This window comes from Oryzias latipes, chromosome 22, assembly GCF_053564925.1.
Source record: "Oryzias latipes strain Hd-rR chromosome 22, Olatipes_Hd-rR_3.1".
In the NCBI taxonomy this organism is placed as follows: domain Eukaryota; kingdom Metazoa; phylum Chordata; class Actinopteri; order Beloniformes; family Adrianichthyidae; genus Oryzias; species Oryzias latipes.
The window spans coordinates 27,874,680-27,888,490 of record NC_136258.1 but is presented as its reverse complement, the minus strand read 5'-3'; the positions used below and the strand labels follow the sequence as shown (position 1 = coordinate 27,888,490).

The following is a 13,811-nucleotide window of genomic DNA, read 5'->3' as shown; positions in this document are numbered from 1 at the left end:
GGAGAGGCTTCAGTCAGGTGACCCTTTTAACCCAGAGGAATTAACCCGGCACACCCCCCTGACAGCCAAGCCCTGCAGACGGACGCAGCCCGATCTATGGAAAGGAATTACGGAGCAGCCACCAAACGGGGATTTACAACACAAAACTCTGCTCAGGAAGCGGCAGCTTCACACCTCACCATGTTTGTTTTTGGACCATTCAAGCAACCCTTTCACCTTCAAACTTTAGGAAAGCAGACATTTCCAGACAATCATCAATCAGCTAAAACCTGCAAACAACCTCACAGTGAAAATACTTCAGGGGTGAAAATAAATGAAGAAAGTAAGAAAGAAGGATAAAAAACCCCTCCCCTTTCACCACCACCAAAGTCCTTCTGTTGCTTCCTTTGTCTTTTGACCGCTGGTCACCCCATTTAACATGGGGCAGATAGCATCACGCGAACACATATTGGGTTCCCCAGCAGCTCCATTCATGGGCGTCTTCTTGCGTTACAGTTTAGCTGGTAGTTTTCCTCCAGGAAACTAACAAATCACTGCAGCAAGTCCCCCTTTGTTGTTATCGTGGGCTGATAGGAGCCCAGCCAAGGACACCGGTCCAAGTTTGGATCAGCAGCTCTAACGCAGAGATCCAGAACATCTGCTGCAAGGACAGACTCCGCTCCTCAGAGTCCAGCCAATGCAGGAGCTCCTGAAGATGAATTTAAACCCGATTTCACAGTGAGATAAACAACGATCAGATTTTGATCTTTGATGATTCGCTACTTTTTCAGGTTTTAGGAGCAGTTTGTGGTTTCTGCTGAGGTTTAAATACCCTCAGAGGATTCAAAGTAAATTTATGTCAAGACTGTGGGAGAAGCTGAAAGAAGCTGCGACTGACGGACCAGCGTGCTTCAACTTCAGACCTCTAAGTTCTTTCTGTCTGCAGAAATGATGCTTCACTGTCTTTTCATGCAGGATTCTGTTAAAAAAAACACAACAACTGTTTTCAGATGAAGCACATTGAGTCAAAGAAAGAACAAAGAGTTAAAGGTTCTTATTCTCACTAACTAAGAAAGATCAAACACAGAAGATTTTGAACAAAATCTAAAAGCAATGCATTAATTTATCTAAATAATCTATTAATTAATAAACAAAATCAGCTTTAACTCTTTAAAAAATATCAAAATGACAAAATCTGTCAACTAAAAATCTGTTTAAATTCACGATAAGGAAAAGAAAAAACTTTACTTAAAGAAATACCAATAAATTATACAATATCAATTTTAAATTGGTGCAGAAAAAAAATCACATTTTCCAGCAACAAAAATAATATTTAATCATTTTGACCCGAGATGTTAAATAAAATAAAAACGGGACCAAGTCCAAACAAATTCTGTTCATTATTGAAATCACATTACTTATTATTTTTTTAATTTACTTTACCACAAAATTGAAAATGTTCCAATATAAAAAAATGTGGCGGGGGAATTTTATTTTATTTTTTACATTTTCATTATTTATTACACATTTGGTTTGCCTTTAAATTAATGAAACAATTAAAATAGTTAAATGTTTGTTGGTGTTTAGAGAAGTCATTTTTGCTGAATAAGAAGGTATTTTGGATTAAGTTCATCAAAAGACACGAGCAGTAGTAAAAAAAAAATTAAACGCAGAAAAATCTGAAAGACAAAAGCCAAGCTGACTCGAAGGCAGATTAGGTAGACGAGCCCAGTGCATCATGGGATATCTTCCAGCTTTGTCGGTCCACAGCATCATCAATAGTGGAAAGCCTGGGTGTCACATCTTTGATGGTGAGCTTCATCACCAACAAAACACAGTCTGGATGAGAAAATTCTAGAATTCTAGAAAAACTGCACAAAAGCCTTGGTGTTGCCTTAAGTCAGGTATTTGACGCAAAACCTCTTCATCACTGAGGCCTGATTTAGGATGTTTGACGCCATTTCAGCTCAGACCTTCACTAAAGAACTGGAAACATGGATGCAACGTCAGCTCCAGCTACAGCAAAACCATTAATACTGCCATCTAGCATCTGGCAGAGGTTCTACACACTCCACCACAAAAAACAATGAAGACGCATAAATGTGTACATAAACACAAAAAACCTGATCATTTGACCTAGTTTGTTTTTTGTGTTTTTCTGTCAGACTGACTCGAATTTTATTTTTGCAACTAAATCCCACTTTCATTAGGATGCAAAAAACAAACAATGAGTCAATACTTAGTTTGATGATGGAAATGTTGGCAACAAATACTAAGATTTCACAAAATTAAAAAGAAAAATAAATCAAATAAATAAAAATGTTTTAACCTAACCTAACCTTCTGTTTTATGGCAGAGCTGGTGCTGCTCTGCACATAAAGAAATTCAAACATTCACTGATCCTCTCACTCTGATTCCTTTATTTATATTGTTGGGAAATCTTTGAACGAAAAAAACAAAAATTCTTTAAACATTGATATCATTTTTTTAAAGGTCAGGTTAGACTGAATCATTAAAGACAAATAAACAAATTTTACTTCACTGACTTTTAGTCATAGAGGTGATGAAAAAACTCAATTATTTTGAGCCAATTCCCTATCTTAATTATTTTCCTAATTAGGTAATTTGATCAATCTAAAATTTCATTAACGTAAAAATCAATACATTTACTAATCAGATTAATTTTTATTATTATTATCTTCCATTTTTTTTAATCATAAGTGATCATTTTAAAGTAAAATCTAAAAATAATAGGTACCTTTTGTAATAGATTCTATCATGAAATTAAAATATAGAATTTTTTCCCTACAATATGTTGTATTTTAAAGAAAGAAACCATAATGCTGCTTTTTTTATTAATTCATCAGCAGCATTATTTTTATGATCTCATATTTGTAACAACAAATTAAAATCATGCATTTCAAAATAATGTCTTTTTAGAAACATTTGCCATTTTATTGCCAAATTTTAGGGTGATTTATGTTGAAGTGACAACAAATGTTCTGTTAAACAAATAGACAAATGTGTAAATAAATAGATTGTTTTATAGAAGAAACAGCTTTGTGCTTAAAAAACATGAAATTATTAAGAATACATTTTAAAAAGGTTTAAAATTTCTAGTTTTGTATTTTTTTGTAGACGCTAAACCTGTTTTTTTTTTTTTTAGTTTCCTTTTATTTTGAAATCAATTTTGATTTTAATGTATTTTATTCAGAAAAAAAAAAAAACGTTTATAATTAGGTTTTACTTTTAAGTTAATATGAAATGACATATTTTTGTGTCAGAAGTTTTGCTCTAATTTGCAGTTAAACGAAAAAACTAAAAGCGTGCACATGTCCACGTCCGTCACTCAGCAGCCGTGCACGCTCACGCCTGACCATATTTAGAATCTAACCTGAGCTGCTCGTTTCTGTGGGAGGAAGCTGAACCAGAAGCAAAATAAATCCACACCGGAACAAATCCACTCCACTCAGCCAGGCCTCATACCAGCAGCCTCCTTTGCTCAAAGGCAGCGTGCCCAAAGACTCCGTTTCACACAATGGAAACCAAGAAACTCTGATCTAACTGTTTTCAAATCAGTTTTTTCTGTCGGGCAGGAGGTCAGACAGCGGCACAGTTTAGGCCTCACAGTGGGATGAGAGCTGAACATCTTCATCTCCAAAACCAACCAGACGTGCACAGATCCAACTGCAGTCTGCAGCTGGATGTTGATTTCAGCTTCAGTGAGAAGAACTTCACCTCAGCAGAGTTTCTCACATCACAGAGGAGATTTCACCGCAGCAGAACCAAACCACAGCACGATTTACACAAACAACGAGAACAGGAATGTTGCTGTTATGTTAGAACAAAAAAGATATGGATATTTCTAATATCTTATGCTCCATCTAATCATTAAAATATACAAAAAAGATGATGCCAAGAGAAGAAAGGTGAGAATGACCTTTGACCTTCTTATCGGACAGACAGCAAACAATAAATCTGAACTTACGAAATAAATAAAAATCCAAACAGTCGTAGCTCTTTGGTTTGCCATGATCTGCATTAAAATGGTGAAAGTTACCAAAAAGGAAAAACTAAACCAAAACCGAAAGCATGAACGCACGTCCTCATGCAGACACCGGGAGGAAAAACGCGCCCGTGATGAAGAAGAGACAAAGAAAGATGAGCAGCTTCAGAGGAAACGGCTGCTTCAGCTTCTGAAACCCCAACAATAATCCAGAACAACTGAGGACCGCAACCAAACACGCAAAAAAGTAAAAAAAAAAAAATAACAATAATAAAAAAATAAGACGCACGTCAGAAATGGCGCAGATTTTCATTCTTTTGACGCAAAATCGACAATCAACAGAGAACTGAGCGCAGGTGCTTCGGGGGGGGGGGGGGGGGGGGGGGGGGGGGGGGGGGGCTCGAATTATATGTTATAATTCAATCGTTTATTATTTTTATTTTTCAATAACAACTTCTAACATTAAATACAAATAAATCTTAAAGTCAACAATGATTCCGTTTTTTATTTTTATTTTGGTTCATCACCAGAAATAAAATGTTTAACTGAAAAGGTTCCTGCAAAGTATCTATTTACTTATACGAAGTTATATACGAAATTAAATATTTGTTTTTTACTTCCTTGTCTTGAATATTTAAATTTTGTCTCATTAACAGACAAATGAACATCTCCAAAGAAGCCAGCGCAGACAGCAACTATTTCACACTTTTCTCAAACATGAAATGATGATCAACCTCTAACGAACCCTCCAGAACCACAGCGGATCAAATTCCAAACTGCAGAAATGACAACATTCGTGAAATTACGAAAAAGCAAAATAAAAGAGGTCGCGATGCTGGTTTTCTTTTGCTCTAAAAAAAAAAAAAATAAAATAATTTCCCGCTTTATGTTCTGCAGTTTTTCTATGATTTTATGGGAATAATCTTCATCATCTGCAGACAAAATATGAAAGACGAATTTAGCAGCAGAACCGAACGGAACCGAATCCACTTCACCGTAGAAGCAGGAGAGACACAGCAGGAGCGGCTGCGCTCCAGAACCAGACAGATTCCACCTCAAAGAGGTTTAAGTCTAGAATCCAAGGATCAAGGATCAGACCCGCTGCGCAAGGGCGCGCGCATCCAAAGGACAGTTTGACAACTTACCAAAGGAAATCTTTCGGTTTTTTTTTTGCAAAATAATTTTAGAAAAACAACATTTGATCATCTGTTCGTGTGGAACAAGGAGCTCAGAAAGAAAAGACAAATGGACTAACGTCACTTATGAATGTATCCTATTATTTTATTCGCATTTTTTATCATTAAAACATTTTTTCTATCGTTTTTTTCCTAGTTTTGTGAGCGACAAACACGGGATAAGACCACAATAGTATCACAACCATGAAAATTTGTTTTAGAGACGACAATTAAGACAATCATTCCAAGTAAGCCTGTTAGATAATGAGGCATATTTTCTTTTGTCAAACAAAGTGGGTTTTTACATTGTCCCTCCTTTCCTAAAAGAAAAAAAATCAGTACAAAGTTTTCCTTTTTCTTTTTTTACTAATTATACAAAAAGAAGAAACAGGAGCGTGAAAATCCACATTTTTGCCTTTTTTTAACAAGCTGGCCCTCTCGCTGCGGAAAATATCCACCCACATAACGAGAATGCGCACAAAATAAAGTCATTTTCGCTATAAGTAATAATATTGATTATAAAATAATGCGTTTCAATTTTTTTCTAAAAGAGAAAAGGAGCATCTCGTTTAAATGGACATTTTCTGCAGCGACAGAAGCCACTCCTTCATCCACTCACGCGCTCATTTGCTCCACATTTTTTTTATTCCTTCCTTCAATTCTAACCTCAACAGGCCGATCATTACACAGCAGAATACTGACTCCAAAGTGAAACCGCGTCTTTGGTCTGGAGAAAGCGCAGAAACAGTTTGTTTTTAAACCAGAAAAATAAAAAATGAAAACCTGACAAACCCTTCAGGAGATGAACTGCAGGACTCTGAGTCGCTGTGCTACCTTCTTAAATAATAATAAAAACAAAAACTCCACAAAAACAATAAAGTAAATTGAAAGAGGCTTCAAATTTGAGAAACTGCGTGGAAATAACGCATGATGCAAATAAAAAGATGCGCCTTAGCAACAAATAGTTAATACTATCATATATATATATATATATATATATATATATATATATATATATATATATATATATATATATATATATATATATATATATATATATATATATATATATATATATATATATATATATATATATGATAAAAAATCAAGTAAAGAGAAGCGCGCGCACAGCTCTCGTGTCTTTCTTTCGGTTTCTCATCTCAGGTCACATTGCACCTCACTGACTGACAGCACTATACAGAGACAATGCCCGGACATTTACAGTAACAGACATTATGTACACAGAAATTCAAACTGCAGAAGGAGATGAGCAGTAGAAGAGAAAAAGAAGAAATGATAATAATTATTATTATAATAATAAGATTAAAAAAATACCTGGAAATGTCAGTGCTGCTTTCTATGAGTTTCTCAGTGCTGCTCTTTTTTCTGCAAGTCTCTCCTCTTTTTTTTTCTATAGAAGGTAGTTATAATCATTTTGTCTGTTTGTACATGTAAAACGTTCAAGTGTAAAATGTTCAGCTTCGAGTTCCGGTCAGGTTCGCGCTCCTTCAGCGGGGGTGGGTGTGGGGGAGTCAGTGTATGAGCGGGTTGGGGGTCGAGCCCTGGTTCTGGTGCGTAAAATAATCAGACAAACCCCCGGAAAGTCCCGACGAGAATGCCGGCAGAGAGCCGGACAGCGCCGGCCTCAGACTGTCACACTGCAGCGAGGAAGAGGAGGGCGCCTGCGGGGAGTTGGAGGCAGACGCCCGCGCGGCCTGTAAGGAGCCGCCCCCGCCGCCCGCGCCGCTCTGCGGGGTCATGGACGGGTGCGGGACGTGGGGGAAAAAGTAGCTGGTCTGTCCGGCCAGCAGGTTGACCGAGCACGGATTCAGAGAGTACGTGGTCCCGGAGCAAGGTACGGAAAGGCCGCAGGGCACCGCCGAGGCCGCCAGGGCCGCCGCCGTCAGGTGGTGCGTGGCGTACGGGAGGTCTCCGCCGACGAGGCGGTCCATGCTGAGCCCGTTGGAGGACGGGAAGGAGGAGTGGTTGCTGCTCATGTTCTGGGTCAGCATGGTGCTGTAGGACATCGGGTGACCCGGGTAACCCGAGGAGGTCCCGTTGTAGCCCAGGGCGCCGCCGGCCCGCGTGTGGTGCAAAGACAGAAAGGGGGACATGGGCCAGTACAAGGACCCGGCCCGGTCCATAAAGGTCAGCCCAGAGGTCAGCCGCGCGCCGCGCTTGAAGGCGAGCTTGGCCCGGGACGTGGTGGAGCGCCGGCGGAGCTTCCCCGTGGTCCCACCGATGAAGACGTCGTCGCTGCTGGGGTCCAGCATCCAGTAGTTCCCCTTTCCCGGGTCGTCGTAGTGCCGCGGCACCTTGACGAAGCATTTGTTGAGGCTCAGGTTGTGCCGGATGGAGTTCTGCCAGCCCTGCTTGTTCTCCCGGTAGTACGGGAAGTTCTTCATGATGAACTCGTAGATGCCGTTCAGCGTCAGCCGCTTCTCGGGGCTCTGCCGGATGGCCATCATGATGAGCGCGTTGTAACTGAACGGAGGCTTCTCGTACTTGCCGCTCTTCTTCTCGCCGTCCTTCTCCGGCGCGTCGCCGTCTTTCCCGTCCTTCTTCTCCTCCTGCTTGTCTTTCTCCTCCGCGCAGCCGTCCTGGCCCGATCCCTCACTCTTCAGGCTGACTTTCCCCTCCGGCTGCGCGCACTGAAGCGGCGCCTTCTGCTCGGCGTCCTCCGCGCAGCCGGACCGGTGATGGTTCTGGTGGTGGTGCTGGTTCTGGTTGTCACTTTGCACGGCCTCTGGCACCAAACTGTTTATACTGAACGAAGATTTGGAGATCATCTTCACCTCTTTGCGCTCTCCCATGTCCAACATCACCGAGCAGTGAGGGGGGGCGACGGCTCCGACCGACAGAGACGAACACAGCTGGGCTTCGGTCCTTCCTGCCTCTGCTGGCGAACCAGGACGGGAAGGGAGGAAGGGGGAACAGACAGGAAGAAAGAAAGTATAGCCCAACAAACTATTTCATGTTCGGTTTGGGAGGAAAAGGGGAAACACACACAACACACATGTACACACACATCGATAGGAGACAGATAGCTGCAATTAATTTGGGAGCCGCAGCCACTAAAGCGAGTGAAAAACATTGGTTGGACCTTTCCAGTCCTCAGCCAACCAGGGAAACATTACGATTAAACATTGACGCGTCCTCGGAGCTGTCAGCCAATGGAGATGCGCGGGAAGCGCGCATATCCGCCAATGCTGGGCACGCTACAAAAAATGGCTGCCTGGAGCTGTTTTCCACCTCAAGAACGATCAAAATAAATCAGAAAATTGGACAAATATTTAGGCTTCAGAATATAATTTTAGATTTTTTTGTGTGTTTCGGATTTATGCAGAGGGATTTATTTACTGTTGTGCCTCAATTTCCACACTCGTGTCATCTTTTGTTGTTACATTTATGTTCTGCACCAAACCCTGAGGTTTTTTTAATAGATTTCTCAGCTCCCCCAACTTTTTGCAGCGTGAAAAATACTCACCCCTGTTCACTCCAGTCATCCCTCCCCACGGCTACACGTCCCCCCACCCAAGCCCAGGAAAGAAAAGTGACTGAAAACACGCACCGTGCGTGCGTAAACCCAGATCCCCGCCGCTCCAAACTGTACACTCTTCCGACTCAAATATTTGCCTTCTTGGTGTATACAAAACTGTTTAGCTGTGGGGCTCGGAGGGAAAATAAACTGAGACGGGCGAGTCCGCGGGCCACGGACACGGTCACGAAGCGCGTGGATGATTTGTGCGTCAGAGCGCAGCCAGAGTGCGCAGCGCGCAAAGACCGCGCTTGTCCGCGTGTAAAGTGAGCGTGAAATATGTAGAGACGAGGCGTAAACACAACCTCATGTGAGTCTCTGCGGTCACTTACCGCCCCCACCCCCCTCTCCGAGGACGATTTAACAGAACTGGAGGCAACAACGCTCCGGGTAACAGAAGACATGGAGCTCATCTGACGGCGCCCTCAAGCTTTCCAAAGGCTCCCCAGAACATTCACAAAAATACAATATTTTGCATCACTTCCTTTATATGTTTTTCAAAGATTCACGGTTTTTATTTATTTAATTATTTTGCTGTTGTGAACCAATCTCTACAAACTCCTGACAGATCGTCCGTCACGAATTTATTGGATCCCACAAACAAATCCACTGCGGTTCCGTGGTTGTGATTCTATAAAGTCTCAGCCGGAAAACTTCATAGCATCTCATGATCGTTTTTTTTTCTTTTTCTGTGAAGCTGGTAACACCGAGATTTCATGCAAACGCTTTAACCAAACCTGTCACTGGATAGGAACACCTATGTGTCTCTGCCCACGCGCTGTCTGCAGCAGAGATGATAATACACAGTTCACACACAGTTTTGATCAAATATTGGTCTTATAGGACCTCGTTTCTGCTTTAATAATTTCATCTAACCCAAACCATTACTGTATAAGGAAGAATAAATCCAGATTTAATGTTTTTACATTGGAAATCTTTGCAGATTACAGCAGCAGATTCAATAAACCAAAATTGTCTCTTTTATTCTCGTAATTTGATTTAAAAAATGGGTGCGTTTGTAAAGCTTTTGTTTTGAAAAGAAAAGCATCTCTTTGAAAAATAAACATGTTGCTTCTTTGTGATATAAATTGTACTTGGAGACAATATTTTGCAAATTTTGCCACTAAATCGTCACGAAATTATTTGAGTTTTCTGTAGAGACAAAGATAAACAATTTATAAAATCGAGTAAACTCAAATCAATCTATTGTGTGTTCTTTAATACAAGCACCTGTCCTGTAAAAGTTTCATTATTACACATTTCTTCCTTTTTGGTGCGTAAAAATGCGTGCGTAAAAAGAATGCGTTAAACGGATTTGTTGTCTCTGCGTCATGCTTTTATTTTGACAGCGCGGTGTTTGTTTGTAAGAGCCTCTCTGACTCTCTGAAGCAAACTTAGTTGCTGTTTATGCTTGTTGCTGTTTTGCTGTCGGCATCTGAAGATGAGACTGCTGAGCTCCGCGCGCCGCTGCGGCTCCATATGGCTGCTGTGCGGAAGGAAACTCCAGATTACGTCTGTTGGGCTGCGACTCAGCAGCATGCAGACGAAGATTTGGAGGAAGAGGAGTAGATAGGGGGAGGAGGGAACAAACAAATAACTTCGAAATGTGCAATTTTTGAGCCAAATATGAAGATTTGGATTTATTAAAAAGGTTTCTCCACTTAGTTTCTGCTAAAAACATCACCTGGATTTGTGTTCCTGAACATGTTTATTTTAAATAAAGGTTTAAACATCTTGATCAAAGCCACCTCTAGATTTTTCCCTCCTTGAAATAGTAGATTTTATTTAACCTCATAAGAATTTAATGTAAAAAATAAAGCTCAAATGTGTGAATAGCTGCAAAGCAACACAAATATTTTCAATCTGTGCAGAACATTTTTTTGAGTGTGCGGAGACCGGCAGACACAAAACCAGCATAGAAACATTAGTTTCTGCAGAATTATGAAGCAAACACCTAAAAATAAAGTAAAGTAAAAACAGAAGATAATTCAGTCAAATCTGGAATGGGTTTTGATTGTTGTTTGTTTGGAGTAAGCAATCAAACTACGACAAGAAAACCACTTTAATGCCTTTTTTTTTAAACATCTCCATCTGTGTCACTGAGTGACTGGAGCTGCTGGAGTTTGACCTATGACCTTCATTAGAATCAAGTTTCAGATTGATATATTTTTAAATATTTCACTGCACTATTGATTTCCTCAGTCAGCCTGTGGGAAACCAACGAAGAATCCGAAACCCATCTGCAGGTTTGAGGTTCTGGTCGTGGATGTGTTAAAGTGTTTTCCCCCACCTGCTGTTTTCCTCCGAACATCTTAAGCATCTCTGAGCAGAAAGGTGGTTAGAACTCCACAAACCAATCACTGATCAGGAGATCTTTTGACTGGGGGTGAATTGGGAAACGATTCAGAAATTCTGCGTTGATGAAAGCAGGTAGCTTAATATCTGAAAGGCTGTGAGCCCTTTTTGGTCTGTTCCCACTCTTTCTGGTGCATATGGGTGGGGGTTTGTCGCCTGTGCTGCTCGCCAACTAGAGAAAGCTGGTGCAGAAAATGGTTGATTGGATTGTGTGTGTGGGGGGTGTGTGTGTGGGGGGGATTACCCATCATGCATGTTCTGTGTGCGGATCTGCTGAAATCCCAAACTGGTCCTTTTTCCGCCGTCTTTCAACAGAAAATAATTCTGAGAAAACAGATAAAATCCTAAATAAAAGTCGGACCCAGAGCAGAAAAACGAGAAGCAGCTTTCCTCCATCTTGTTCTTTGATGGACTTGTTGAGTCCATCTTTGAAGAAATTGCATGAACTGTTAAACAGATTTTCCTAAAATGTAATTAGAAGCTACATTTTTATTGTTGGTTTTGGTTTGATTGTCTGCAACAAACAAACTTACCAGCAAACAAAAGGGAAATTCTGCTCTGATGGTGCATCATTTTGATTATTGGATTTCCAGCCGATTTTATCCTCAAATGGGGTTCAACCCGGAAGTTCAGGTTGCTCTTTAGTCCGATCAGAGATACAGGCGCCGGGAGGAGGAGGTAACAAACCTGTATCTGGGATGTCACGGTTTGGATTTCAGGCTGGTAAAACATAAAATCAGACATTTCTGCAGCTTCCAGAGTTTCCAACAGCAGCAAATTTTGCAAACGGATTTATTTAAAACAAAGATGTTTTTTTTTTTAAAATAACCCTTAGAATAAAAACAAAAATGCATGAAACTGATTTGAACTCTTGAGTTAAATGTATCAGTTGAGATCTTTGAGGAAATGATAAAGACTATTGAATTTTACAGCAGGAGAAGCTGCAGGTGGGATAAAGCTGAAGTTAGCTGTGCTCGTTGAGGAGGTCAGGAGTTGCAGTTGCAGGCTCTGGAAGCACCGGAGGATCCGTTTGAAGGTTCTGAGAGGATCTTTTAAGGGAAAACATGCAGCATTGCTTGTATTTCAGTCCAAAAACAGGAAGTCCCTTCTTAGTTTGTGGTGTTGGACTGCAGATGGACAGATGTTCACCTGGTCAGCGGTCTGGACCGGATCCCAGGGCAGATTCAGTTTGGGTCTCTCTGTGCTTCTCCTTGGAGCAACTCCACCAGTTTCTCAGAAGAAGGAACCACCCATCTTTCAGAGAACACGCAAACGGAACAGCGGCAGCCGCAGAAAGAACCCGTGGCTGTTTTCTTCTGCCTGCTGGTTTCTGAAGAGTTTGACAGAATGATGGGGGCAGCGAGAGGTCTACCTGTAGCTCGTGCAGAACCGAAGCAACAGCCTGGAGAATTCACTCATATTATCCTCAGGATCACGTGTTTGCGTGAGTGTCAGGGGGAGAGTTACAAAAGGTTCAGCGAAGGTCATGCAAAGGCATCTTAAAGCCACTGATTTACCCTAAACGAGCCTTTTCTGCAGCCTGACAGGAAGTAACGTGCACGCTCTCCACTGACAAAATCCAGCTATGATTCAAACCCGGAACGCTTTGAACGAGTCGGATTCTGCCCTGCTGCAAATCCCAGGGCAGAATCCAGCTCTGCTTTGTTGGCAGTGAGTGAAACTGGTCTGATGCTGTGAACGAAGACCTTTTTATCTCCCAGTCAGACATTTCTCAGGATTTAACTAATCAGAGAAATAGTTGGTGCAGATTTTATCCTCTAAAGTCACTATACTATCAAATCTCCAACTTTTTCTAATGTGTTCAGATTCCAGAAACAAACTTCAGAAACGTCAAACTGTTCACCTTTGGTGGCAACAGTGTTTTTGTGTTGATGAGAAAAAAACAGAAAAAAAATCATATCTGCTTTAAAAATGTCATTTGGCGGAAAACAAACCTACATTTAAGTTAACACGATAAAAAAAAACCTTTTGATTAATTTTGCTGTGACAAAATGTTAGATTGTTAGACTGACAATATAGCTGCTGTCATCTCAGACAGCGTCTAAAAAAGATTTCAGGCATTTTTTAGAACAACTAACATAATTAAAAGTTTCTTCTAAATATTTAATCATACAGAAAAAAACTATAATTAGCCAAACCTACAAGCGTGACTAAAGAACTTTAATTGTTTCTCATCTCTACACTGACAGCACGTTTATCAAACTGTTGTTTTCAATAAATGTTTTGGTCACGTTGTTTAATCATTTATTTTCTTATAAAATAAGTTTTATTTTCCTTTGAAACTGCAGCTTGAATAAAAATAAATGATCTTTTTGTGTTGTTTTTCATAAAAATGTGAATATTTTTTCTTATTTAAACCAGTGATGAAATCGAAAGACACTTTTTTGTTTATTTGTTTGCTTGTTTGTTTTGATTTAGAATGTGAGCTAAAATAAAAATAAAAATCTTTTTCACAAATCTGGCAAAATGTTAAAAATGTCAAAAATGAAAAAAATCCAAAAAGATTTTCAAAATGAGGAGCATCATTTTTTGTTCAAAATCAAACTTTATCAGTACCTCATAGAGTTCAACATTTACAAAACAGATTTTGGATATTAAAATGTTCCCATCTCCCCCAATTTTTTATGTTTTTTTTAAATAAATAAATGTTTCCCAGTCTGTCTGTACACCTTCTTTAAAATAGACAAAAGCTTGTTATTTAGTTCTCGAGGGAGTGGTATAAATGCTAAATTTTATT

General features: G+C 40.2%; 1 protein-coding gene across 1 annotated transcript; it reads right to left on the bottom strand.

Annotated features, from left to right (window-relative positions):
• Positions 1-6,692: 6,692 nt before the first annotated feature.
• On the bottom strand, positions 6,693-7,973 carry foxg1a (forkhead box G1a). Its single transcript, NM_001163158.1, has 3 exons — positions 7,813-7,973; positions 6,936-7,671; positions 6,693-6,842 (listed from the first exon to the last, which is right to left on the bottom strand). The coding sequence occupies exons 1-3, from the start codon at positions 7,971-7,973 to the stop codon at positions 6,693-6,695; spliced, it is 1,047 nt and encodes a 348-aa protein (NP_001156630.1).
• Between the last annotated feature and the right edge of the window lie 5,838 nt (positions 7,974-13,811).